The sequence below is a fragment of the Salmo salar genome, chromosome ssa19 (genome assembly GCF_905237065.1).
Source record: "Salmo salar chromosome ssa19, Ssal_v3.1, whole genome shotgun sequence".
Classification (NCBI taxonomy): domain Eukaryota; kingdom Metazoa; phylum Chordata; class Actinopteri; order Salmoniformes; family Salmonidae; genus Salmo; species Salmo salar.
In genome coordinates this window covers 62,379,746-62,407,661 of record NC_059460.1, presented here as the reverse complement: position 1 = coordinate 62,407,661, position 27,916 = coordinate 62,379,746, and the positions used below count along the sequence as shown (strand labels likewise).

The window sequence follows — 27,916 nt, the reverse complement described above, 5'->3', positions numbered from 1 at the left end:
TGTAATCAAAACTTACCAGAAAGCACGTAGTCCTTGGCTCAGACAGTGTAGTAGTGTGGGCTCAACAGCATCTCATTAGTGTGCAAGATCTTGAGAATCAGCTGTACATGTGATGGAAGAGTGCACTGTGCATGCAGAGGGTTGCAATTCCATTGAATTGGGGATAATTTAACCAAAATATACCACAAGACCTAGAATTGCCTTGTGTATTCCACAAAAAAAGGTTCACTTATAAGCTAACATTTTTTTTATGAATTTAAGCAAAATTCCCCAAATTCCAGGGCTTAACTTCCCATGGAAATGTTCCCGACCCGTTGCAACCATATGTGTCATACAATGTTAATGAAGGATATTAATGGATGAGGTTAGACGGGTTTAATCTCAGGCCGTTGCACCAAAGGAGAGGTGTTTACTTCATCTAGTGTCCTCACAAAAACCAACACTTTTTGAAACATTGTCTGTCAGGGACCGGAATGTTAGCCGTGTCGATAGCAATATGGCTTGAGCAACAAGTCAACCCCACTGCAAAGTGAGAGCTGTCAACAAACAAACAAACAAACGCAATACCCCCTTATCTAAGCGGAGCACTTCAGGTGTGCCAAACCAAGCTTTATCCAACATAGGGCTCTCTAGCCACCCTCATCCAACCTCATCCTTTCTCCTCTTCATTCCCCCCTTTGTTGAGTGAGACATACCTGCATACGCAACCCAACACCACCCAGGACCACAGTCACACGTTCAGCTGAGTGATGATGACACTTACCACTTAACTGCCAAACAATGGAGTCAATGTCACCTTGTTTGGAGTCTCCATGCCATTTATATGGTCAAAATAAAAGGATGGGTAAAACAGAGAAACAAAGTCAGAGAAAACGAGTGCTGCTCCCTGCTTGGAACTGTTCCGCTGTTTGAGCTGGAATGTTCTCTCTGGGGCAGCATGTCTTTATGAAATCGTGGCCTTGTATGCGCATGTACTAGGTCATTACGAAATTTTTTTTTTTTTTTTACCCAAACACAATGTGGCATATCAAGACTCCCATCAACATTCTTCTCCCCTTCTTGCTTAACTCCAGCCGATGGTTGGGTATGATATGGCCGTAAGGCCTGTTGTGACATAGCTAGTACTGTCAGAGATATACTTTACCCATGATAAAATGAGTCTGCCTCAAATACCATTACATCCACAGTGTAGCTACAAAACTACCAACAGTCAGAGTAAAAATAAGAATTGTAATAGCAGGGTGATAAAGGCAGTTTAGTAGTAGAACAATTTGCAGATATGTGCACCACGTCATTGCTGTGTGTGATTCTTACTAGCTGTCACTCAAATGGCGAGGGGCTGAATCTCATCGGCTAGAACTCAAATTTCTAGGGGACTGGCCTATGTGGGGGAGATGTAGGTAAAATGGCACAGCACAGCTTCCATAAAACAGTTGCTTTCAAACTTGGGATTTTGTGGCTAATTGAGGTGAGAGTAATTCAGCTCATAGATGATGCATGTATGAACTACACATAGACACATCCAGCCCAAAGCGATGCATGCCTTTAACTACAATAACTACAGCATCATGATGACATAACACACAAGTGCTTGACAGCAATTTACTGCACAAACCAGCCTAACTCCTGCACACACATTGTGCACAGTACTCTCACACACACACACACTACACTTACTTGTACCTTGTTTCACAGTTTGCATGGAGCTGCTATATGGACAGATAATGCCTTGATTCCAAAATAATATTTTGTCAACTAAGCTCATGCCTCATTCCATTTGGAACTCAAACATTCACTCCTATGGCAAAATGGCTGCCTTAAGTTACATCTTACTACTACAGTATGAAACAACTAGGCCTACAGCACATTCTTGTTCTGTTTTATCTTGCTTCTTCAACTTTGATTTCACAGGTGTGTTTAAGAACACTTCCCCTGCTTGCTCGTTCGCAGTCATTGTTTGCAGATTTTGTCTCTGCCTTGCTTGAGGAGAACCCAGGCTCTCCAAGACTCCCAAGTATACGCTCTGTCAAACAAAACACTTAGGGTAGTTTTCTGGGCACACCGCCAAGGCCAATACAGTGGGTGAAACAAGAATAGAGTTAGCTTTTATGACGTTGAGCTCATCCAGTGTATGGGCTCCATTCAACAGTGTGGTGCATGAATGACATTCACATTCAATGGAGCACTGGTCTAGCAGCTGTTTAGAAGAGTTGGCACTTGACAGTATTGATACAAAAGCAGAATACAAGGAATAGTGGCGTGAGAAGTTAAGACCAATTGGCCACATACTAATGATTTGTAATTCAGTTGGAATATTCTGTTGATTGCAGTTACTGTCACAATATTGTGAAATATGACTTTCTCAATGCATTGAGTATCTGATACATTGACTGTTCTGGGTGTAGAAAACACTGAACAAGATCTACATCTCCACAGTAGGCTACCTGATATAGTCTTACTAGCATGGGAACTAAACAAAGAAGGAAGCCACAAGGACTCACAAATCTCCAGACTATGTAAATATGTTACAACATTAAGCACAGGCAAAATTGCCAAGGGGATGGGATGGGGGGCATGTTAGCATATGAACACTTCAAAAGCAAAAGGGCAGAATGTTTAGAATTGCATGAAATGTATTTTAAAACATGACACAAGTGTCGGTCTTTATCCATGGTATATATAGGGACTGGGCATAAGGAAGGCGAACTCTAACTATAATATAGCTCAGTCTTCATCTTTTGTGTGTTCTTGTTCTAAATATAAATAAATATGCATGTGTGCATCATCATAATACAACTCAGCTTTCATCTTCTATGTCTTCGTAATATTTGCCTTGAAATACCTCCATTAGTGATCGTGGCGACTTGTCCTTCCACTTATACTGTGTTTTCAAAATATCCCTCCATATAACCCTCAAGAAAAGGCATAAGTCATGTCAAACTGGATGTGTCACTGCAACCTTAAAGGTCCTAAATGAAGTCACGATTGCCCTTGATTGTAAGCAATGTTGTGCTGCTATTTTTATTGACTTGGCCAAAGCTTTTGATACGGTAGACCAGGTATTCCCAAACTGGGGAAGTCGTACGCAAATAAAAATGTGAAGCACATTTTTTATTTTTATTAATTCACATTTTCAAACAGTACATTTATATTTTCCAGCGTGGCTATACATTTGGGTGAGGTTTTTTTTCTCGGCTGAGTAGCCTCGGTTTAATTGTATTTTGGGCAGTGAAACATCTAGTGTCCGGCGAAAAAAACAACAATGTCAAAAACAGGTAGTCTAGTCAAATAATTAACATCCAATCACATTAACCATTACTCTCTCGTGGGAAACCTTCACCCTTGCGCAGACATTAAGAAACATGACCATTTGAAAAATAAGTAACGGGAGTTTGAGCCAGAATAAAGAAGACATGTATAAAAGCAACAGATACCATTAATAAGAAGGGGCTAGAAACATCTTATATAGTGAGCTACCAAGTAGCTAGGACAGGCAAGCCCTATACTATTGTGGAGGACTTCTTCATTCTTCCTGCTGCCGTGGATTTGGCTGGGACAATGCTGCGGGAGAAGGCCAAAAACTATACAGACAATCAAACAACACTGTTTCACAACGCACCAGTGACACGGCAGGAGACTTTTTGAAACAATTACTGCTTCGCAAACAAGCTAGTGAATTATATGCGTTACAGGTGGATGAGTCAACAGACGTGGCGGGCCTGGCACAGCTCCTGGTATATGCACATTACATTTATGGGGGGGGGGTCAAGGAAGACATCCTCTTCTGCAAACCAGGACAACATGAGGATATTTTTAAAGTACTGGACAGCTTTGTAACATCAAATGGACTTTGATGGTCAAGATGTGTTGATATCTGTACTGATGGTGCAAAACCATGACAGGGAGACATAGTGGAGTGGTAACACACGTGCAAGCAGTTGCTCCCGATGCCACTTGGGTACACTGCAGCATCCACCGAGAGGCTCTTACTGCCAAGGGAATGCCTGACAGCTTGAAAGACGTTTTGGACACTACAGCGAAAAATGGTTGAAGCAAGGCCCCTGAACTCTCGTGTATTTTCTGCATTACGCAATACAGGCAGCGACCATGTAACGCTTTAAAAACATACAGAAGTGTGCTGGTTATCAAGGGGCAAAGTATTGACACAGTTTTTTTTTTAATTGAGAGACGAGCTTAAACTTTTCACTGACCATAATTTTCAATTGTCTGACCGCTTGCATGATGACGAGTTCCTCACACAATATTTTTTCCTCACCTGAATGATCTGAATCTAGGATTACAGGGACTCTCCGCAACTATATTCAATGTCAGGGACAAAATTGAGGCTATGATTAGGAAGTTGGAGCTCTTCTCTGTCTGCATTATAAGGACAACACACAGGTCTTTCCATCATTGTATGATTTTTTTTGTGTGCAAATGAACTCAAGCTTACGGACAATGTCAAATGTGATATAGCGAAGCACCTGAGTGAGCTGGGTGCTCAATTAAGCAGGTACTTTCCCAAAACTGACGACACAAACAACTGGATTCGTTATCCCTTTCATGCACTGCCTCCAGTCCACTTACCCATATCTGAACAAGAGAGCCTCATCGAAAGCGGTTCTGTGAAAATGTAATTTAAATCAGAAGCCACTGGCAGATTTCTGGATAGAACTGTGCTCAGAGTTTCTTGCCTTGGCAAATCGCGCTGTCAAGACACTGATGCCCTTTGCAACCACGTACCTATGTGAGAGTGGATTCTCGGCCCTCACTAGCATGAAAACTAAATACAGGCACAAACTGTGTGTGGAAAATTATTTAAGACAGACTCTCTCCAATACAAACCAACATTGCAGAGTGATGTGCATCATTCAGGCACACCCTTCTCATTAACCTGTGGTGAGTTAGTCACCATTTTTGATGAACAAATAAGGTTTTATATGTAAGATGGCTAAATAAAGAGCAAAATGATTGATGATTATTATTATTATTATTATTATTATTATTATTATTATTATTGGCCTGGTCCTACAAGAGCTCTTTGTCACTTCCCACGAGCCGGGTTGCGACAAAAACTCACACTCATTCTTATGTTTAAATGTATCGTATAGTGTGTGTGTGGCAGGCTTACAATGATGGCAAAAAACAACATTTGAGAGTGCGCTGACCCTGGTGCTAGAGGGGGTACGCAGCTGGAGGTTGAATGTTTGAAGGGGTACAGGACTATAAAAAGTTTGGGAACCACTGCGGTAGACCATTCCATTATTGTGGGCCGGCTAAGGAGTATTGGTGTCTCTGAGGGGTCTTTGGCCTGGTTTGCTAACTACCTCTTTCAAAGAGCGCAGTGTATAAAGTCCAAACATCTGCTATCTCAGCCACTGCCTGTCACCAAGGGAGTACCCAAAGGCTCAATCCTAGGCCCCACACACTTCTCAATTTACAACAACAACATAGCTTAAGCAGTAGGAAGTTCTCTCATCCATTTATATGCAAATGATACAGTCTTACACTCAGAGCTTGCCCCTCCCCATATTTTGTGTTAAACACTCTACAACAAAGCTTTCTTAGTGTCCAACAAGCTTTCTCTGCCCTTAACCTTATTCTGAACACCTCCAAAGCAAAGTGGTTTGGTAAGAAGAATGCCCCTCTCCCCACAGGTGTGATTACTACCTCTGAGGGTTTAGAGCTTGAGGTAGTGACCTCACAAGTACTTGGGAATATGGCTAGACGGTACACTGTCCTTCTCTCAGCACATATCAAAGCTGCAGGCTAAGGTTAAATCTAGACTTGATTGTCTCTACAACAGCTGCCTAACTAACCATGATTCAGATGACCATCCTACCCATGCTAGATTAAGGAGATGTAATTTATAGGTCGGCAGGTAACACCGTACCCAAACCGGTCGTGTGCAAATTGATTTTGTCCCCCCACAACAAACGCGACCACGACACGCAGGTTGAAATATCAAAACTCTGAACCAATTATATTAATTTGGGGACAGGTCGAAAAGCATTAAACATTTATGGCAATTTAGCTAGCTAGCTTGCAGTTCTAGCTAATTTGTCCTATTTACCTAACTTGCTGTTGCTAGGTAATTTGTACTGGGATATAAATGTTGAGTTGTTATTTTACCTGAAATGCACAAGGTCCTCTACTCTGACAATTAATCCACACATAAAACGGTCAACCGAATTGTTTCTAGACATCACTCCTCCTTCCAGGCTTTTTCTTCAGATGACTTTATATGGCGATTGGCATCTAATAGTATTATCATGACGACAACCGACCTCAGTTCATCTTTCAATCACCCACGTGGGTATAACCAATGAGGAGATACCCACGTGGGTATCTGCTTCTATAAACCAATGAGGAGATGGGAGAGGCAGGACTTGGAGCGCGTTCTGCGCCACAAATAGAAGCAACTTCTATTTTAGCACGCGACGCGAGCGGTGTGGTCAGAATGTAAAGGTGCTTTCGGGCGGCTAGATGTTCTCTACCATTCTGCCATCAGATTTGCCACCAATGCTCCTTATAGGACACATCACTGCACTCTATACTACTCTGTAAACTGGTCATCTCTGTATACCTGTCACAAGATCCACTGGTTGATGCTTATTTATAAAACCCTCTTAGGCCTCACTCCCCCCTATCTGAGATATCTACTGCAGCCCTCATCCTCCACATACAACACCCGTTCTGCCAGTAACATTCTCTTAAAGGTCCCCAAAGCACACACATCCCTGGGTCGCTCCTCTTTTCAATTTGCTGCAGCTAGCGACTGGAACGAGCTGCAAAAAGAATAAAAAACTACAACCGTACCGTTTTATCTCCATCTCTTCATTCAAAGACTCAGTCATGCACTCTTACTGACAGTTGTGACTGCTTTGTGTGGTGTATCGTTGTCTCTACCTTCTTGCCCTTTGTGCTGTTGTCTGTGCCCAATGTTTATACCATGTTTTGTGCTGCTACCATGTTGTTGTCATGCGTTTTCATGCGTTGCTGCCATGCTGTTGCTATCTTAGGTCTCTCCTCATGATGTGTGTTTTGTCCTATATTTTTAATCCCAGACCCCATCCTCACAGTAGGCCTTTTGCCTTCTGGTAGGCTGTCATTGTAAATAAGAATTTGTTCTTAACTGACTTGTCTAGTTAAGTAAAGGTTAATTAAATGTTTTTCTAAACTGTAGAATTGTAGGAAATTCGTTATAAAATGTTTAAAAAAAATAATCATTAGGGGGAGGACCCCTGGACCCAGTCTATTGTTCATCCCTCCGACCATCTACACCACAATTTTGCCCTTAACATCAAGTCTGAGTGAGCAGTTGATCTTTGAGCGTAACACAAAATACACACACCCACCTATATACACAGATCAGCTAAGTAGGCTACAGCAGTAGGCCTACTTCTCCGAAAAACCTATGCGTTCAAGTTGTCTTTCAGGCAATTGAATGACATCTTTCAATATCACAGAAGTTACTAGAACATAACTGGCAACATTAAGAAACACTTACAGTGCAGTGTTTGTAGTCATGTCATTTGGTGACGTGTGTTTTTGATTGGAAAATGGGCAAATGTAATTATAGAAAAATGTTTTACAATGAAGGAAAATGACTCACTCAGCGAATGTGCGGCGTGACATGTGTATATATTCATTCATGAAACGCGCGCCTAACTTCAAAACAGAACAATTGCTACATAATATCTAGCCTACATACCTGTTTTTCAATTGGAGAGCAACCAACGGAAGTGTTGGCTATCGTCAACAAACCACATTCCCCTTCTGCTGCAGTTTGTTGAACCAGTTACGATGGCCAGGTGGGTTTTCTTTCGATTTTAATTCACAAAAGGAAACTCGCAAGCTTGCGAAGCAAAATTTCAGGATTTAAACTTCAAGTCCACTGAAACTGTAGCTAGAGCGAATGAAAATGCAATGCAAATGTCGTTTTGTCCAACAGCGGGAGGCAACAGGCTTCAACTATTGTTGACGATATCCTACAGTTAGGATACTGTAGTTAGTGGCTTTGCCACAGTAACGTGCAAGTGGTGATGAGAAACTCCAAATACACAACCACATCGGGGTGCTAAAAGCCTACCCAGTGCCCTACGATTTTGAAGTGCTGTGTGTATTTTACTTTCCAATGGCTTCAAAAGTTGAAAGCCCCGCCCACTCCTGCTGTTCGCGTACGAGACACTACAGCTTCTACTTCTTCTTCTATGGTATATTGGCGATCGCACAATTTTATGTGCATCCTGCCACCTACTGTGCAGGATGGAAACAGCATTCCCAAAAATTTAACAAAATACACAAAAAAAACCTACCAAAGCAATAAATAAATAAACGAAGGGAACCTCCACTGCCATATATTCACTAGCATCACTTGTTTTCTCAATTACTTTAATCACCTCCGCATAGGAGATTCAATTGATCGCTCTAACTTTTGCCACCTCACCTTGACAGGGCAGTCCAGGAGCTCAGGATCATGATTCCCACAACAATTGCAATACTGGCGTCCTTCGACACACCGTTCTTCAATATACTCTGTCCGTCTGTACACACTTGAAACTTGGCTAAATCCTTTACAATTCTTAAAGTGCAATGGTTTGGGGACGAAAGCTCTTACAGCGTTTCTTACGTAACCAAGCTTTACATGCGTAGGTATTTGCTCTTTATCAAAAAACAACAGGACTGACAGACTTTCTTATTTTTCTCCGTTCACCCAACAGGTCAGATGCAGGGCACTAACTACACCAGGAATTTTCTTCAGGTATTCAACTTGAACATCCGTCGTCACTCCTGAGATGACTCCTTTGGCGGGTGCTCTACTCCCAAGTTCAAAACACAAAACTTCTGTTGTTCGGATTCTTTTGAGGCTCACTGCAATCTTCCTTTGTTCTTCAGAAATACAATTCATCTGAATAAGACCACTCCTGGTCACTCTGAGAGACTCCACTTTTCCCAGCGCATACTTCACCATTTTCAACACCTCAAACGGGTTTCCCACATATGCATCCTTACTCAACAAACACATCCCAACAATAAGAGACTCATTATCATTCATACACATATCCTCCACTCCAATTTTAGATAATTTCCTTTTTGTTCCAGTTTTCGCTACTACTGTTGTCCATTCAGAACATTCGTCTTCACCAACTTTGCTCGACACGCTGCTTGATTCGAACTCAGCATCCACTTCTGCCATAGAAGTTCTCTATCATGCAACTTCAAGTTTAATCAGTTGAAAGAGGCCAATCAAGTCAGAATATTGTGTCAAAGAGTGCTTGCTAGCCTATCAAGTATGCTTTGTGATTTTGTGTAACATGATGCACCAGTCCTGTCTTTTTTCAAGCTTTATACTCTCTCTCTTTCTTTCTCTCTCCTCTCTCAAACACACACACACACACACACACACACACACACACACACACACACACACACACACACACACACACACACACACACACACACACACACACACACACAGGCAGACATACCAACAGTATGCAATAGATTGAGTTTTATAGAAGCCATAAAACATACCACTAGTATGTATGCATACCATTTCAATCAAACAGCACCTTCTGCTGTTATTTGTATGATAGTACAAAACAGATACTGTGTGGGTGTCATGTTTTGGCTGATAAATGTACTAAAATGGGAATAAAATTGAAATCTTGACTTTCAAATGGTACCACAAAGATGGTTGGAAGTTCACACATCAAAGAATGTTGTCTTGAATGGGAATATCTGTTGTTTTAAATTATACTGTCAATCCTCCATAGGAAACCTATTGAAATCATAGAAATAGCCTATAGATAATAGAATAGACATGACCATTTAAATTGACATTGGATGGTGGGTGGGCAGGTGGCCATATTAGAGGTAGTAATTAGAAGTAAAAAATTCAATAACATTTTTATTTCAATGGTGTACCAGCTAAATTGTGGTGGTCTGAAGGGATATGCCCATTCTATTAATCCTATTTCTATGATTGAAATGACATCCACCCTGTATTCAAGAGCATGTTGTGTCTCAAACGATTGCAGGCACAACACAAAAACATCAGATTATGTAAAGTAGGGTCTGCACTACAACATATGCGAATATAAAACATATCTGAGTTTGCAGTTTTTAGATACAGTGGCAGAGAAAGTATGTGAACCCTTTGGAATTACCTGGATTTCTGCATAAATTGGTCATCAAATTTGATATGATCTTCATCTAACTCACAACAATAGACAAACATAGTGTGCTTAAACTAATAACACACACATTATTGTATTTTTCTTGTCTATATTGAATACATAATTTAAACATTCACAGTGTAGGTTGGAAAAGTATGTGAACCCCTTGGCTAATGACTTCTCCAAAAGCTAATTGGAGTCAGGAGTCAGCTAACCTGGAGTCCAATCAATGAGACGAGATTGGAGGTGTTGGTTAGAGCTGCCTTGACCTATAAAAAAGAAGCATTCACAAGAAGCATTGCCTGATGTGAACCATGCCTCGAAAGAAAGAGATCTGAGATTAAGAATTGTTGACTTGCATAAAGCTGGAAAGGGTTACAAAAGTATCTCTAAAAGCCTTGATGTTCATCAGTCCACAGTAAGACAAATTGTCTATAAATGGAGAAAGTTCAGCACTGTTGCTACTCTCCCTAGGATTGGCCATACTACAAAGATGCCTACAAGAGCACAGTGCAGAATGCTCAATGAGGTTAAGAAGAATCCTAAAGTGTCATCTAAAGACTAACAGAAATCTCTGGAACATGCTATCTTCTCTGTTGACAAGTCTACGATACGTAAAACACTAAACTAAGAATGGTGTTCATGGGAGGACACCACAGAAGCAGCCACTGCTGTCCAAAAAAAACATTGCTGCACGTCTGAGGACAGATGAAACTACAGTTGAGTTGTTTGGAAGGAACACACATCACTATGTGTGGAGAAAAAAAAGGCACAGCACACCAACATCAAAACCTCATCCCAACTGTAAAGTATGGTGGAGGGAGCATCATGGTTTGGGGCTGCCTCAGGGCCTGGACAGCTTGCTATCATCAACAGAAAAATGAATTCCCAAGTTTATCAAGACATTTTGCAGGAGAATGTTATGCTATACGTCTGCCAATTGAAGCTCAACAGGACAACGACCCAAAACACAGAAATAAATCAACAACAGAATGGCTTCAACAGAAGAAAATACGCCTTCTGGAGTGGCCCAGTCAGAGTCCTGACCTCAACCCGATTGCGATGCTGTGGCATGACCTCAAGAGAGCAGTTCACACCAGACATCCCAAGAATTAACCTGAACTGAAACAGTTTTGTAAAGAAAAATGGTCCAAAATTCCTCCTGGCCGTAGAAAACGTTCGGTTGAGGTTATTGCTGCCAAAGGAGGGTCAACCAGTTATTAAATCCAAGGGTTCACATACTTTTTCCACCCTGCACTGTGAATGTTTACACAGTGTGTTCAATAAAGACATGAAAACGTATAATTGTTCGTGTGTTATTAGTTTAAGCAGACTGTTTGTCTAATGTTGTCAGGGGTGGAAGCAGAGGGGTGCCTGGGGTTGCGCTGGACATCCCTGATATCTGAATGGCCACTCCGGGTGCCAGGCAAAAATTGAATTCGCTAGTGGTAGTTTGATGCTGATTGACATCTCATTTCACCTCTTGTTGAAATAAGCAATTATTTTGACATTCGGCAGCGCATTTATCAAAATTGAGGACGAGGACGGGAGAATAATAACGTTGTTTGCGAGATACAGAAGAATAAAAGAACATGCAGAAGAAGAAGAAGAGAGAATATTTCCACAGCTCCACAAGCTCGTTTCGCGATTGGCGAAAGCATCCTATTTGAAGTAAGTTTTAAGGTTTAGCATCGGTTTAGGTTTCCTGAACAACTTTTACGAAAGTTGAGTCGCTGTGTAAGTTAACGTTTGACCTTTGGCTCCGTTAACAGACAGTTAATCAGATAAGAGAGATTGGTTCCCAATTTAGCCTAACATTATGTTTACATCTGTGCTAGTAATACACGCATATAATGTGCAGTGTCGTAAGTTACAGTATACGAATGTTTAGCTAATGTGGGGTAACTTGTAGGCTACAGCTGTCAGTATTCAGCAATTTGACATCCATTAACGTTAACTCAGTTAGATTTTTGTACTTGAACTCAAAACGAACAATTATTATTGTCAATCTGTTAACGTTACTCAAAATATTACCACAATTTGCAGATAGCCTGTTTGCTAACGTAAAGGTGTAAGATATTATAGCTAGCTAAGTTACTTACTGCTGAGTAGGGCTAGCCATCATCTAACGAGTAATTTAGGCTGGTAGTTGATTTTAAGGTACAGTTATGATAATGTGGATTTGTAGTTAAGATTGAGATTGGACTAAAATGTGGGTAATTGGATGCTTAGATGTAACCATAGACTGTCTTATTTTTGCATAGGGTCAATTAAGCATGAACAGAAAGGGAGAGATATCAGACATATTTTTAAAGAAGCACAAACAGGCAGATCAGGTGCAAACAGACCCCAGGCCTTGCATCACCACTGGACCCCAGATCAGCTCCCTACCTGACGCTAGTCAGAGTCAGTGTGGTCAGACTTCATAAGGACCAAGTCTACCACCACCAGGTCAGAGCATCGACCAGTTAAGAATTTACATTTAGCCTCAGCTTGTAATAGATCATTTTGTCAGACTAAGCCTCACTTTAAAATGTTGGTTGTTGATTGATGTGTGTTCTTGTTTTGATGGCTGTGGCCTTTTTATTGTGATTATGCATGAATGGTTCTTGTGTTATTTTAATGTAACAGATGTATCAAGGGATGACACAGAGACCTCTGGCTTTGAGCAAGACAGTGAGCCAGAGCTGCCAGGAGATGTCATCGAGCCCCTCCCGACTGCATCAAGCACCCATAAGGACATGTGTAGAGATATGACACGTTATTTAATGTGTATTTAAGACATTTCAAGATCCAGAGAAGAGGGTCCTGTACAGCCGTGTTTGAAAACATTTCCCAGGACTTTCAACAGCTCCTGGTAGGAGGATAATTCATGGCTTGAATATTCTGTAAATCAAGATTCAACTTATTGTTTTGCCTGTAGGCATTTTTCTCTGCCCATACACCTGAATCTACCTTCACATCACAGTCAGGTTTTTGTAACTGGAAAAAAAGTGCTGTTTAAGCTCCATTCGAAGGCAGAGCATCATATCAATGCTATGTTTGCTTGGAATCAGCATAAAAGGGCTATTGACAGCAACTCATCAATGTTAGATGTTATAAATGAGGACCGGAAAAAGAAAGTGGAGAAAAACTGTACTTACATTAAAACAATTGCAGATGTGCTCCTATTAAATGCCACTCAAAATATAGTGCAGAGGTCATCGAGAGTCTGGTGACTCTCACAACAAGGGTAATATTTTAGAAGAAATAGCAAAGCATGACCCCTCATAGAGAAAAGGATGAATGCATGTGGCAATGCTATGTACACAAGCCACCAAATCCAGAACAAAGTTCTTGAGGGCTGAGCTGAGATGGTACAAAGGGAAATCATAAGAGAAGTAAAAGAAAGTGACGTTTTTAGTGTAATTGCAGATGAAACCAAAGATTTAAAGAAAAAATAACAAATGTCTTTAGTTGTGAGCTACTATTACAACGGGGCCATCCACAAAAGTTTTTTACACTTTCAGTCAGCTGAAAGCTTAGATGCAGTAGGTCTCACAAAAATTATAATTGATTGCCTTGAAAAACATGGTCTGGGCTACAGAAATAATCTTGTGGGGCAAGGCTATGACGGTGCATTGGTCATGAGCGGAAAGCATTCTGGTGTGTCTGCACGAATTAAAAACAGTGCAAGATTTGCATTTTATTTGCACTGTCATGCACATAGTTTGAATTTGGTCCTTGTCGATGCTGTAAAATCAGTGCCTGAGGCAGTTCACTTTTTTGCTCTCCTGCAGAAGCTTTATAACTTTGTATCTGGCTTGTACGTTCATCTCAAGTGGCTTGGAGTTCAGAAAGAGCTGTATCCACAGCAGCAGCCCAGGGAACTACAGAGACTTACGGATGTAAGGTGGGCATGCAGATACATGGCATGCCGTAATCTGAGGGACAGGCTTCCAGCAGTTCTGAGAGTGCTACAGGATATCACACTTAAAAATAGTGGTGATAGATCAGTGGAGGCAAGGGGCATTCTTTCTCAGATAGATTTACATTTCATAGGGCTTTTGGTTACCTTTTGTAAAGTGCTTGGTGATGCCAAATGTCTTTCTGACATGCTCCAATCAAGCTCTCTTGACCTAGCAAGGGCTGTGGATCTAGTAGGTGCCCTTACAGACCCATTACATGACTACAGAAGTGAGGGTTACTTTGGAGAACTATGGAAGGAGGTTGAAGAGATTGCAGAGCACTGCAAAAATAAGTGTACAAACAGTGTGTAAAAGACAGCCTAAAACAAGCTTAAGATTTCACGACTCATTGATAATGAGCACTGTAAGACAGAAAAATAGTGACAAAAGTGATGGTGAGTTTCCAAAGAGCTATCTTTTATCAGGTGCTTGACAGTCTCACAGCTGAGCTGCAGAGGCGTTTTTCAAAGAACAATTGCGAGATAATGGGGGTCCAGTCTCTCAACCCAAAGAGTACAACATTCTTGAATGGGGAGCCTCTGTTTGCCTTTGCTCAGACCTTTGAGTCAGAATTAGAGGACCTCAAACATGAGGTTCATCAAACCAAGCGGCTTCTTGATAGGAGAGAGAAAAGTGGAAGGGACACACCGTCTACTCTCCTTGACTTTGTTGTGTTTCTAGAACCTTTATTTATTTTAAAAAATATATATATTTCACCTTTATTTATCCAGGTAGGCCAGTTGAGAACAAGTTCTCATTTACAACTGTGACCTGGCCAAGAAAGAGCAAAGCAGTGCAACACAGAGTTACACATGGGATAAACAAACAAACAGTCAATAACACAATAGAAAAGCCTATATACAGTGTGTGCAAATGAGGTAAGATTAGGGAGGTAAGTCAATAAATAGGCCATAGTGGCGAAATAATTACAATTTAGCAATCAAACACTGGAGTGATAGATGTGCAGAAGATGCATGTGCAAGTAGAGATACTGGGGTGCAAAGGAGCAACAAAAAAAACAATATGGGGATGAGGAAAGAGGTCTTCCGTGAGCTATTTCGACTTTGTACGATTTCTGTTGTTACACCAGTCAGCAGTGCTTCTTGCAAGAGAAGTTTCTCAGCTTTAAAACGGATTAAAACCCCCCTTTGGACAACAATGGCTGATGACGGGTTAAGTCACCTGGGAATTCTCAGTGTTGAGTCAAGGAGGGCACGCTCCCTCAACATGGATGAGTTTGTGAAACATTTTGCCAGTTCTCACCAGAACTGCAGAATTATTCTGTTTTAAATAAACCTAGGATAATTTGGCACTTAGGCTGTCCCTCTGGTCATGATTAAAACCTGCACTGTGTACTAACTAGTACACTGACATTCTAAAATGATAAATCCAAAGGGTATCATGTCACACGGATTTAATTTGGTCTTGACTAGGCCAATTCCCAAACTTTTTTTTGCTATTAGTTAACATGTTATATATGAGCATAAATATACTGTAAATTTGTAATATTGATGGGCACCAAAATTATAGATATTTTTCAAGTCCATTTCTGCTTGATACCTGGTATGTCAAATTGCAGTGTTTTTTTTTTGGTTGTTGTAAATAAACTATGCAATTTATGTAACACACAAATGTGTGTTATCTCCTTTGTGCTTGAGCTTTATTTTCTGAAAATATTTTGGATGTTCAACCCAGATTATATATTCACGAAAACAGTAACCCAAGTCTCTCCAGTATGTGAGTACAGTGTGTGTGTGTGTGTGTGTGTGTGTGTGTGTGTGTGTGTGTGTGTGTGTGTGTGTGTGTGTGTGTGTGTGTGTGTGTGTGTGTGTGTGTGTGTGTGTGTGTGTGTGTGTGTGTGTGTGTGTGTGTGTGTGAGAGAGAGCTGCAGTTCCGAGGTAGAGACACTGACTATTCATAGTATGTTAAAGAATTCTAGTGAAGTAACCCTTGGACCACACTATCTGCCACATTGAAGAACTTCGTGTGAAGTGAATTATCACTTCTACCGCTAATCAGCAATCATAGGATTCATTCATGCTCCTTAGATGCCAGGTTAGGATTATACACTAATTTTCTGTCAGTCTATGTCTCCCTGAAGTAGCCTTGGCCCCCCCATGTATAAAACTCTAGTTCCACCACTGATTGTTGTGACCTAGATGATCAGATCAAATTTTATGACCAATTTATGCAGAAATCCAGGTATTTCCAAAGGATTCACATACTTGTTCTTGCCACTGTAAGTAATGTTGAAGGTAGAAGAAAAAAAAATCTGTTTTTATTCAAAAACATGTTTTTCAAGAAATTATAAATAGTTTGACAACCTTGTTTGTAAGCTTTTAAATTATATAAAACTCAACTGTTTTTCTTTTCCACTGATGAAGACATGGATGTGTCATGGCATGGTTTGGTATGTGAAAAAAAGATGAGAAAAAATAAGAAACCTGCACACTGCTCTTGATGGGATCTCTGCACTTTAACCCCTGCGGGATGGTTGAGCTAACGTAGGCTAATGCGATTAGCATGAGGTTGTAAGTAACAAGAACATTTCCCAGGACATAGACATATCTGATATGGGCAGAAAGCTTAAATTCTTGTTATTCTAACTGCACTGTCCAATTTACAGTAGCTATTACAGTGAAAGAATACCATGCTATTGTTTGAGGAGAGTGCACAGTTTTGAATATGAAAAGTTACCCTTTGTTTTTCTTTGTATTATCTTTTGCCAGATCTAATGTGTTATATTCTCCCACATTCCTTTAACGTTTCCACAAACTTCAAAGTGTTTCATTTCAAATGGTCCCAAGAAAATGCATATCCTTGCTTCAGGGCCTCAGCTACAGGCAGTTAGATTTGGGTATGTCATTTTAGGCAAAAAAAAAAAAAGGGGCCAAACCTTAAGAGGTTTAATAAGCTTTACATATCAACCTCAAGGCCTTAGTCAAAGCTGATGGTGTGGTATGCAAAATAGATTAAATTTGAGCACCTCTATCTCCTGAATGTTTTGTCATTCAGGTCCAAAAAGTCACTTTCTGACCACTTCTAGCATGAACCATGAGCAAACATTTGTGAAAAAGTGATAGAATTCATATGGATTTGCCCTATACGGCTGTTCCACGATGTAATTTTATCACATTGCCCGCCTGAAAACGACGCCCTATTTCGATGTATGTGCGTATTTATTTGGGTTGTGCGTAAAGGTTGGTAGGCTGATGGACATTTGGAGAACAACTCCAGATATTTGTCTACCATAAGTAAAACCATTTGTACGCAAACCAATCAAGGCAGCCCCCCGCACCTGTGATTCAGAGGGGTTGGGTTAAATGCGGAAGACACATTTCAGTTGAAGGCATTCAGTTGTACAACTGACTAGGTATCCCTCTCTCCCTTTCCAATCGGAATTTCAGTGCAAAAAATATGAAGCCTTTGCGCGCGCCTGTGGTCACAATGTAGTGTGTCATAATAGCGCAGAAGTGGAATATTTGGTCAACGGGTTCCAAATGAAGATTATACATTTGAATACCAATTTTGATGCTGTTTAAGCTGACGACTGGCACAGTTTATTTCCGAGTGGGCTGGTGCTATCTAAATAAAGCAATGAACAGAGCAGATTATTTGGCTTTCCCAGCCATTGTTGGGACCACTGGACAATACAATAATTTGAGAAAAATGTGGGATGGCCAACACTACAAATACCACATGGACAGAATGCAGAAAAGTAAGGCTAATTTGATTAATATGCTAGGACACATCTTTCTCACAAATGTGTTTTAAACATAAGAAGTTGAGTGCATTGTGATTTAGGCAGCCAATATCACACCTGTAGTAGTGTCATATAAAAACATTGTTATTTCAAGAAAACCAGTATCCCATATTTTTCCAAATCTGTCAAGTGAATTTATTTTCATTCAATATTGTTACTAACATATTTCAATGTCTTACAGCTAAACAAATGGTTGACAACAAAGCCCCCAGCACATATCTGCATTGTCATCTAAAGATGAAAAAGATTCAGGTAGGGTGGCACTGGTACCTTTAGAACCATTCTACTATGTTCTATTCTATGTTATTCTATTCTATTGTGTTCTAGGGTCGGCTTCCCAAAAACATAAAGATCCTCTTTAGCGCTAAGATCATGGTAGGCAATCGACGAACAATGATCTTAATGCTAAAGATGATCTTTGTTTTTTTGGAAACTCACCCCTATTTGGATAGCCAGTACAATAATGGCAGAGGAAACACTGAATGTCCCTGTCAGATGGAGCAGGAGCGTCTGATGGAGCTGGAGAGGGACAACCGCTTGCTGGTGTCCAGGATCGCCCGCACCATGGGCACCAAAGGAGGCCTGGACAACTGGAACAAGTACCAGCCCAAACCCAGGTGGGAACACGTCACATTAGGCTACCTATGTCCCCATTATGAATGGGAATCATGTCTTTCTGAGTCATATCTATGTATACCAACACCAGGGTTCCACTATTCTTTCTTAAATTGAACATAGCTTGAGATTTGCGAATGCTACAATATTCACTGACGTCATGACATGAATATTGTTGAATGTTATGAAATGAGGGATTTCCATCATGAAAGTTATTAGAATTGATTGCCTTCTTGATAGTGATTGATTAGATACTTAGTTAATATAAAGTTAATAGATAGTTAATAAACTGTAAAGGGTTATAAACTGTATTAGATGTTATATTTTAAGGTAACACCTATTCAAGACAGTGTATTCTCATGTAAGCTTCCCATTGTGTTTCCAGTGTGTTCATACTTAATAAATGTTTAGTACAGGGTTATAAACCCTCTTTCACATTGTATTCTATGGTTACAGAGACAGTGTAATCTCATGTAAGTTTCCCCATTGCATGTCCAGTGTGAGCGCAGACCTAAGGAACAGGGAGCTGGTGAAGATTTCTCTGGAGAACCAGGCCATTCTAAAGAAGATCAACATGACTAAGTCAGTCTACGACCACAGGACATGGCTGGACGACTTCAAAGTATGTGTGTGACAGAGAGAGAGAGAATGAGATAGAGAGACTGCAGTACAAAATATATCTCACAATACTGGTAGTGTTTGTGTGAATGTACACTACCGGTCGAAATTTTAGAACACTGACTCATCGAAGGGTTTTTCTTTATTTTTACTATTTTCTAGAATAATAGTGAAGAACAATAGTGAAGACATCACAACTATGAAATAACACATATGGAATCATGAAGTAATCAAAAAAGTGTTAAATAAATCAAAATATATGTTATATTTGAGATTCTTCAAATAGCCACCCTTTGCCTTGATGACAGCTTGCACACTCTTGGCATTCTCTCAACCAGCTTCACCTGGAATGCTTTTCCAACAGTCTTGAAGGAGTTCCCACATATGCTGAGCACTTGTTGGCTGTTTTTCCTTTACTCTGTGGTTCGACTCATCCCAAACAATGTCAATTTGATTCAGGTCAGAGAATTGTGGAGGCCAGGTCATCTGATGTAGCACTCCATCACTCTCCTTCTTGGTAGAATAGCCCTTACACAGCCTGGAGGTGTGTTGGGTCATTGTCCTGTTGAAAAACAAATGATAGTCCCACTAAGCCCAAACCAGATGGGATGGTGTATCACTGCAGTAGCCATGCTGGTTAAGTGTGCCTTGAATTCTAAATAAATCACAGACACTGTCACCAGCAAAGCACCCCAACGCCATAACACCTCCTCCTCCTTGCTTTACGGTGGGAAATACACATGCGGAGATCATCCGTTCACCCACAGCGCGTCTCACAAAGACATGGCGGTTGGAACCAAAAATCTCCAATTTGGACTCCAGACCAAAGGACACATTTCCACTGGTCTAATGTCCATTGCCCATGTTTCTTGGCCCAAGCAAGTCTCTTCTTATTATTGGTGTCCTTTAGTAATGGTTTCTTTGCAACAATTCGACCATGACGGCCTGATTCACACAGTCTCCTCTGAACAGTTGATGTTGAGATGTGTTTGTTACTTGAATTCTGTGAAGCATTTATTTGGGCTGCAATTTCTGAGGCTGGTAACTCTAATGAACTAATCCTCTGCAGCAGAGGTAACTCTGGGTCTTCCATTCCTGTGGCGGTCCTCATGAGAGCCAGTTTCATCATAGTGCTTGATGGTTTTTGTGACTGCAATGAAGAAACTTTCAAAGTTCTTGAAATGTTCCATATTGACTGACCTTCATGTCTTAAAGTAATGATGGTCTGTCATTTCTCTTTGCTTATTTGAGCTGTTCTTGCCATAATATGGACTTGGTCTTTTACCAAATAAGGCTATCTTCTGTATACCCCCTACCTTGTCACCACACAACTGATTGGCTGAAACGCATTAAGAAGGAAAGAAATTCCACAAATTAACTTTTAACAAGGCACACCTGTTAATTGAAATGCATTCCAGGTGACTACCTCATGAAGCTGGTTGAGAGAATGCCAAGAGTGTGCAAAGCTGTCATCAAGGCAAAGGGTGACTATTTGAAGAATCTCAAATATAAAATATATTTTGATTTGTTTAACACTCTTTTGGTTACTACACGATTCCATATGTGTTATTTCATAGTTTTGATGTCTTCATTGTTATGCTACAATGTAGAAAATAGTAAAAATAAAGAAAAACCCTTGAATGAGTAAGTGTTCTAAAACGTTTGACCGGTAGTGTATGTAGTTGCCAACTTGCCACCACAGCTAAGTCCCAAATAACAATGAAACCCTCATCTCAGTGATCTTTTCTAGGTCACAAGAGGTTATGTGAACAGACTGTTGAAGTACCCTGAACAGCCCATACCGCCAAAGCAGCACAAGGTTAGTAGCACTCTTACTACTTTCCATAGCAGCAAATGGATACCTTAGACGTTCAAGAGAGAGTTGTTTCTCATTGATATCCTGTTTAGCCATAGAATGTTCCATAAGAGCAAGATAGAAACAAAGCCTGCATTTCAACCTGCAAAGCTGGTTGAAATGACATTGTCACAACCAGCTTTGCCCATTGTGAAGGACTTTGCGATTGTTACAAATACATGTTTGAAGTCTTAGACATTTCTGTTTCCTAAAGTTTTTACATGCTCCCCCCCTCCCAGATGCTGAACTTGGTCTAGAATCACAACCACAATCAAAATGCAGTCATTTTGCCACATACTTGTAAGACTTCAATACATTTAACTCATGGAAACTTTATTCATTTTTGTGTCACTTCCATCATTTGTGTTTATTGTGTGTTTGAGATAACATTGTTAGTCATTGCCTGCTGTATTCTTTTGGGTTGGTTAGTATCATGGCCCTCTTATCTGTGCCCTAGCCATCAGTTAAGGCCTTAGAACAAATAGTAGTACAGGTCAAAGTTCAAATTTAAATAGACGGCTCAGATGTTTTTGCTGGTTGATTGGTCCAGTCTTTCCCCTAGCACTACACAGCTGATTCAAATAACTAACTCATCATCAAGCTTTGTTTATTTTAGTCAGTTGTGTAGGGCTAGGGTAAAAACTAAATGTGCACCCAGGTGGGGCCCCAGGACCGAGTTTGGGAAGCCATGGATTGGTCTACTGTCTTCACCTATCAGTGGTCATGGACATCACAGCAACACCAAGCCAACCTGTCAAAATAATAAATAATTATTACTCATTTATTTTGCTCAGTACAAACTCTATGGATTACACCTCTCAATCCACATAGCTTTTGAAATATTTTTTGTAAACACAATTTTCTTTCCAGTTGGGATTGCCGGTACGTACAATCATCATTGTCATCAACATAATTACAATCCATTCATACACAATGTATATGTAGCAAGTGAGTTAGGGTAAGGTAAGCCTTTCCAAATGACCTCTGGAAGTTAGGATTTTAAGAGTCAGCTTAGGGGGTAGGTTCATAACAGATACTGCAGTGATAGTTACCATTTTCAGGCCTATAGTGGGACATCTCCAGTTGTACAGGTAGTAGTGTAGGCTCTTGTCCCCGATGCCAAACTTGAGCTTCTCCAGGAAAGAAGTGTTCTCCATCAGGTCCAGAACAGTGAAGACGTCAAAGCCTTTCTGTATCGCCGAGAAAGAGAAGTGACAGAAAGAGAAAGAGCATATAGCCAAGGGGATTGATACAGTATGAATAAACTAATTCACTCGTAGCTTTGGTCGCCATCTCACAAACACACACACACACACACACACACACACACACACACACACACACACACACACACACACACACACACACACACACACACACACACACACACACACACAGAGCTTTGACCCCTCTACTCGCACAGTTGATTTGAATTGTGGCCCGTACACACTCAGCTTTGGCCCTCACACAATCATAGCTATAGCTTTGGTGCCCACACACACACACACACACACACACACACACACACAGGTTTACCCGCACACATAAACGTTGGCCCCCAGACACACACACTCACAGATTTGGCCAGGAACAGAGTATCCTCCATGAGGTCAGGCAGTGGAGTGGAGGAGGAGACACAGTAGAGGGAATGGGCTGCCTTCAGGCCCTTGTGTACCGGATGGTTCAGCACCCTGGACACCACGGTGTAGAAACTCACAAAGTCTGTCAGCACACCAGCAGAGCTCTGTGCCAGAGAAACGGGGTGGTGTTCATTGGAGAAGAAAAGGGACTGAAACATGGAACGACTACCTGCACTTAATAAGAATAGGGGAAAACTGAAAACTAGCTGTTATTGGCAGATAGGTTGGGAACTCTCCTTCTTATTGGTCTATTAACTAATTTACCACCTGGTAGGCCAACACTTTTTTTGCCTTTTCAAACATCTCTTATACTAGAAGGGCATTACCATAATGTTCTATTATTCCAACATCATAGTGTGGAAATATATATAAAACACAGGTAAATCACGTTTTTGACTGCACTGGGCCTTTAAGTAAACTCTGTTGGTAGTACAATTTGAAGCTCAACTGAAGGCAATAAACAACATTTCTGATATGGCCTATGTGGCATCAAATTTAGTCAGAAAAATATATTCTCGTGTCAAATTGACTACAAAGTGTAAATCATTTTGTTCATAAGGTCAGTCTCATCCAAAACTACGTTTTGTAAGTTAGTTCGTCATGACTTACTTGAGTCATGACAGTTGGGTTTTGATTTTGACAATGCTCACTTGCCCACTAACACAGGATACACAGCTGTGGTGATTGTCTCTATCCATTCCTTACACAGAACACACTGACAGTGACACTGACCTGCCCATCAGTGCAGCGGATCAGACTTTGTTTACATAAGACAACAGGTCATGCATTGTTTTTACTTGAGAAATATTGCACCAAACACCAGATGTAAAATTGAGCCACTAAAACCTCCTCGGCAAAAACTTCAACATTAATTACAGATTTCTTGAGTTATTTATTTGGGCTATTTTGAAGAAGTAATACTGGCTTTGTTCCTATGGTTTCTCATGGGGTACAAACATCAGTAACTGCCCCATCGAACCACACCCCCAAGACTGATATCATGTTTTTCTTAATGAGCAACAGAGAAACACATGCAGAATCGGTGTGTTCAGTCACTCTTTAAAGCTGTAATCCATAGCGATGAAATTGCCACGTCCCTTTGCGATATTACAGCAGCAAAAGTGTTATTTCAAACAACAAACACAGTTTTTTCCCCCTCCGACATCATTTCACATAATTTCATCATGCGATAGAACAACAAATATATTTTGATTTACCACAATGCTTGATTCTCATTTCCTCAAAACAAAAACAATAACAAATGTGCCTGGGGGCGGCCATTGGCACTGTTTAGCCTATTGTGGTTTTCAGTTTTAAGGGACTGCCAAAGCCCGGAGAACAATAATAATTTGCCTAACTGACTAAGGTATTGGAAGGACACCAACCTCCACCACGTAGGTGTCAATCACATTCTCGCGTGGTAACAACCAGTGCTCCACTTCCCCCTGAGACAGGACGGGGGTCAGGTGGTACTTCTTGAGGTACCCCTGAAGGAGCATGTGTACCCCTTTCACATCACCCCTTGTCATGGGCCGCAACCCTGCTGTTTTGGGAGCCTGACAGAACGAGTAGGAGAGAGAAAGAGCAGGATTGGGGTCAATTCCAGTTTTCACTATCAAGCCATGGTACACACAGTATGAGATTGGGATTGCAGTGTATTGCTGTGTATTTAAGTGGGTCTGGTAGTAGTTGCATTGTGTTGGCCACAGGGGGGGGGCACCAGCCATACACTAACTTCAAGCAGGCGGTTGAGCTTGAGCGCTCGTTGGACGGTCATGTTGCCCCTCAGGCTGGAGATGGGGAAATTCACCTCGATCAGCTTGCGTGGGTTCAGAGAGCGGTGCCAGTACCTGCCAACATGTACACACAGGATGGAAATGGGCGTAAACAGGAGAAGAGAAACAAATTGATATTTTCTGGACTAACTTGTGTATTCAGCAAGTCTGTCTAGAGTGAAGTCTGTCTATATATTGTGTGTGTCTGAGTGTGTGTCTACATTTGTGTATGTGTGTGTAGCATCCACCTGCAGGTAGCCACAGGTTTGGGCAGCACCCCGCTGGCAGTGTAGACGGCCTGGTAGACTCCCTGCAGGTTGACCCGTCTGGTGACCTCTCTGATGAGCACCGGGGTCATTCGTTTGGAGCGCAGCTTCTTGTGGACGCACAGGAAGTGGACCTGCACCATCTTCTTCTCCCTAGGGAACCATTCATTGTGAGGAACACATTTTGTCATGACACCCAGGCTATACCCATGTTTACTTGGGCTTCTAGCAAGAAGCTTATGATATAATGCTTTATTTACTACTGTATTATTATACTGTATGCAATCATTAATATTTTATAGCCTGGGTGCCAGACGTTCTGTATTCAACAGTGCTACTACATTGTTTCACTCAATAATTGCATCTAAGCACTGAGTTGGGCCCAGCCACACAGATATTGTGTATCCGTCAAAAACGGATGGGCCATCCATATGGATGGCTACTTTTGACTCACGTGTCATATATGCGGATGTTAGTGGGCACAGCAGCGATGAAGCCCACTAGTTTCTGATTAGTGTTCACCTTTACCCCACAATGCCACTGGGGCAACCAACCTGGGGGGCACAGGGCCCTGGAGGAGAGGCGGGATGAGAGAGACAGAGAGAGAGAGAGAGAGAGGGGGAAATAAAGTTTTTTTCAACACAATTAACTACCCACCTACTTGAGTTGCAGTGGATAGTTAGATAGTTAGTTGGATTATCTACAGACCAAAACAAAGCTACATTCAGATGCTGTAAACGTCACTCACCACAGCAGATACTCAGGGGAGAAGTCAAACCTGGAGGTGTTGTCATCCTCCTCCATATAGTTCTCATTCAGAAGAGCACACAGCTCCCTCAGCTGGAGAGCGACGGGAGAGAAGGGTAGCCAGAGTGGGACAGTGTTTTTATTTGATTCATCAATTGAATCCAATTGAATCAAATCCAATGTTTACTATGAACATGCGGTTAGCTTTACTTTGACTTTGACTTCATTTATCTATTAGCTTTGGGAATACTGTTGTATCTTTACAGTCGGGCCAATAGAGTTTTAATTGAAATATGAATTGGAGAGAGAGAGCCATAACATGCAAACACGCTCACAAACAAAAAGAGTGACAGCATCCAACAACAGCTAAGGCCTCAGTAAAGAAGGAAGGGGAGAAGTGTCACTCACCACAGCAGGGTCCCCCAGATCCAGGGGGGCCCAGCTGAACCCCTGTGGTAGACTGTAAGGCTCCTCACGAACACTGGCCTTATCCACCTCAATAGGACCATGGGTCGTGGCATTGTCGTCACCTGGAGTGTGACAGAGAGAGAGAGAGAGAGAGAGAGAGAGAGAGAGAAGAGAGAGAGAGAATATGAGAACGAGAGAGAGAGAGACGGATAAAGGGATAAATAAAGGGTTCTGGATAGCATTGCTGGTTTACATTGGCTTGTTATTTTAATCTCTTAGCTTTTACTCTGTCTTGAATCAACCATGTACCATACAACAAGTTTGGGTACCATACATGTACCATACCTAGTTTGGGGACAGGCTGGGTGTCCCAGAAGGGGTAGGGGCGTCTGCTGGCCTCCTCCAGGGTCCTCGGGAGGCCCTTGCCCAGGGAGAAGAGGTGCAGGGCCCTCTGGATCTCCTGCTGCTTTTCCTCCGGGAGAGCATCCAGCTGGGGAGAAACACACAGTGTTGATCACTCTAGGCACTGATACAGGGTCAGATGTTATTTTCGTCCAAATGGTTATGGTTAGAATAGTGGTAGGGTGATCTGATTCTAGATACGATTTTATGAGAGCATTTGTGGGAGCCCTCAACTTGCTGTTTTTCAGAGTACTCTCTTTCTCATATTTAAGGATCACAACTTACACAGTTAATACATATTCACATATACACACACACACACACACACACACACACACACACACACACACACACACACACACTCGCACCATAGCAAACGGGTCTTTGGGTCCATCAAGATTCCAGGCATCCTCCTTGCTCTTCTTCTTCTTATTCCTTTTTTTCCGACCGCCTCTATTTTCTTCCCCCAGGTTCTTGTCACTAAAATAAAAATGATAACAATAGGATACTAATGATTCATTTACATGCAGGGACACAATTTAAATACTGACACTTTGAAGTCAGATGCATTGCACCGTCATGCTTCAGCTTGCGACATCTCTATCAGTATTGCCTACTGTAATAACGGTATTATTTTACTGTTAATAGTAGTAACACCCAACAACACATACAAAATCATATGGCATCCATAATTGAAAAAGTTCTCTCCTTTTAGGATTAAAAGTATATCAAACGTAAAATAGGTTACTTGATTAACTTACGGAAGTTTTGAATCAGTCATTGTAGAGCGGAGAGAGAGACCACAATACTGAATATGTGTGGCACTTGGGGTTTTGTCTCTTATCTTGAGAGACAGTTAGGGGAGGACAGTGACCGCCTTAGTCCCCCACCCCCATCTCTACCCCGCCCAGGCTGCCCCATACATATCTTACTTAAATGTTTGGACTCCAATAACTTGCCTGGGACTACAGTAGATGTGGCTAGAAGTGGCTGAACGGGGCTATTTCTTTGTCAGTGGTAACTACACTGAAAAAACATATAAACGCAACATGCTAAAATTTCAAAGACTTTACTGAGTTACAGTTCATATAAGGAAATCAGTCAATTGAAATAAATTCATTAGCCCCTAATCTCTGGATTTCACATGACTGGGAATACAGATACGCATCTGTTGGTCACAGATACCTTAAAAAAAGGTAGGGGCGTGGATAAAAAAAAAACAGTCAGTATCTGTTGTGACCTCCATTTGCCTCATGCAGCACGACATCTCTTTTGCATAGAGTTGATCAGGCTGTTGATTGTGGCCTGTGGAATGTTGTCCTACTCTTCTTCAATGGCTGTGCGAAGTTGCTGGATATTGGCGGGAACTGGAACACACTGTCCTACGTGTCCCTTCCGTGTTAGTTTTTTTCTTTAAAGTGTTTTAAAGTTGCAATCCACCTCAGTCAACCAAGTTGTTAGTGGTATTACATGAGATAGCTAATAATAAGGCAAATAGCAGTACTTTGGCTGTTAGTTTTTATCCGTTTTTTGGTGAAACATACCAAACAAGCTGTCGACCTAACCCTCAATCAGTGGTGGAAAAAGTAACCAATTGTCATACTTGAGTAAAAGTATAGATACCTTAATAGAAAGTTTCTCAAGTAAAAGTGAAAGTTGGTCAGTAAAATACTACTTGAGTAAAGGTCTAAAAGTATTT

General features: G+C 41.2%; 3 protein-coding genes and 1 long non-coding RNA gene across 8 annotated transcripts in view; 2 read left to right on the top strand and 2 right to left on the bottom strand.

The window, feature by feature from the left end:
• The window catches only part of svild (supervillin d), a 116,011-nt gene extending 107,872 nt beyond the window's left edge, over positions 1-8,139 (bottom strand). For 2 of the 4 annotated variants that reach the window (XM_014158666.2, XM_014158667.2), the window contains exon 1: positions 7,715-8,138. The gene's annotated coding sequence lies outside the window, so the exon portion shown is untranslated. Of the gene's footprint in view, positions 1-763; positions 934-7,714 lie in introns of those variants that run through there. The other 2 variants (XM_014158664.2, XM_045702581.1) reach the window with 2 other exon arrangements.
• Positions 8,140-11,569: 3,430 nt separating this feature from the next.
• LOC106579358 (uncharacterized) lies at positions 11,570-14,766 on the top strand. The gene is made up of 3 exons (XR_001322631.2): positions 11,570-11,852; positions 12,446-12,632; positions 12,813-14,766. It is a non-coding gene; the product is annotated as an uncharacterized lncRNA (long non-coding RNA).
• A 2,716-nt stretch (positions 14,767-17,482) lies between these two features.
• cfap97d1 (CFAP97 domain containing 1) lies at positions 17,483-21,315 on the top strand. Its single transcript, XM_014158671.2, has 6 exons — positions 17,483-17,846; positions 18,073-18,143; positions 18,387-18,508; positions 19,005-19,128; positions 20,875-20,943; positions 21,219-21,315. The coding sequence occupies exons 1-6, from the start codon at positions 17,660-17,662 to the stop codon at positions 21,234-21,236; spliced, it is 591 nt and encodes a 196-aa protein (XP_014014146.1). The 5' UTR covers positions 17,483-17,659; the 3' UTR covers positions 21,237-21,315.
• nmt1b (N-myristoyltransferase 1b) lies at positions 21,292-27,098 on the bottom strand. Of its 2 annotated transcripts, none has more exons than XM_014158669.2 (12): positions 26,979-27,098; positions 26,586-26,697; positions 26,161-26,305; positions 25,816-25,937; positions 25,409-25,500; positions 25,115-25,231; positions 24,643-24,813; positions 24,355-24,469; positions 24,005-24,175; positions 22,556-22,723; positions 22,032-22,169; positions 21,292-21,730 (listed from the first exon to the last, which is right to left on the bottom strand). In XM_014158669.2, the coding sequence occupies exons 1-12, from the start codon at positions 26,996-26,998 to the stop codon at positions 21,710-21,712; spliced, it is 1,392 nt and encodes a 463-aa protein (XP_014014144.1). In that variant the 5' UTR covers positions 26,999-27,098; the 3' UTR covers positions 21,292-21,709. The 2 variants fall into 2 exon arrangements, with proteins under 2 accessions (XP_014014144.1, XP_014014145.1); XM_014158670.2 differs by having other exon boundaries at positions 24,430-24,469.
• Positions 27,099-27,916: the final 818 nt, after the last annotated feature.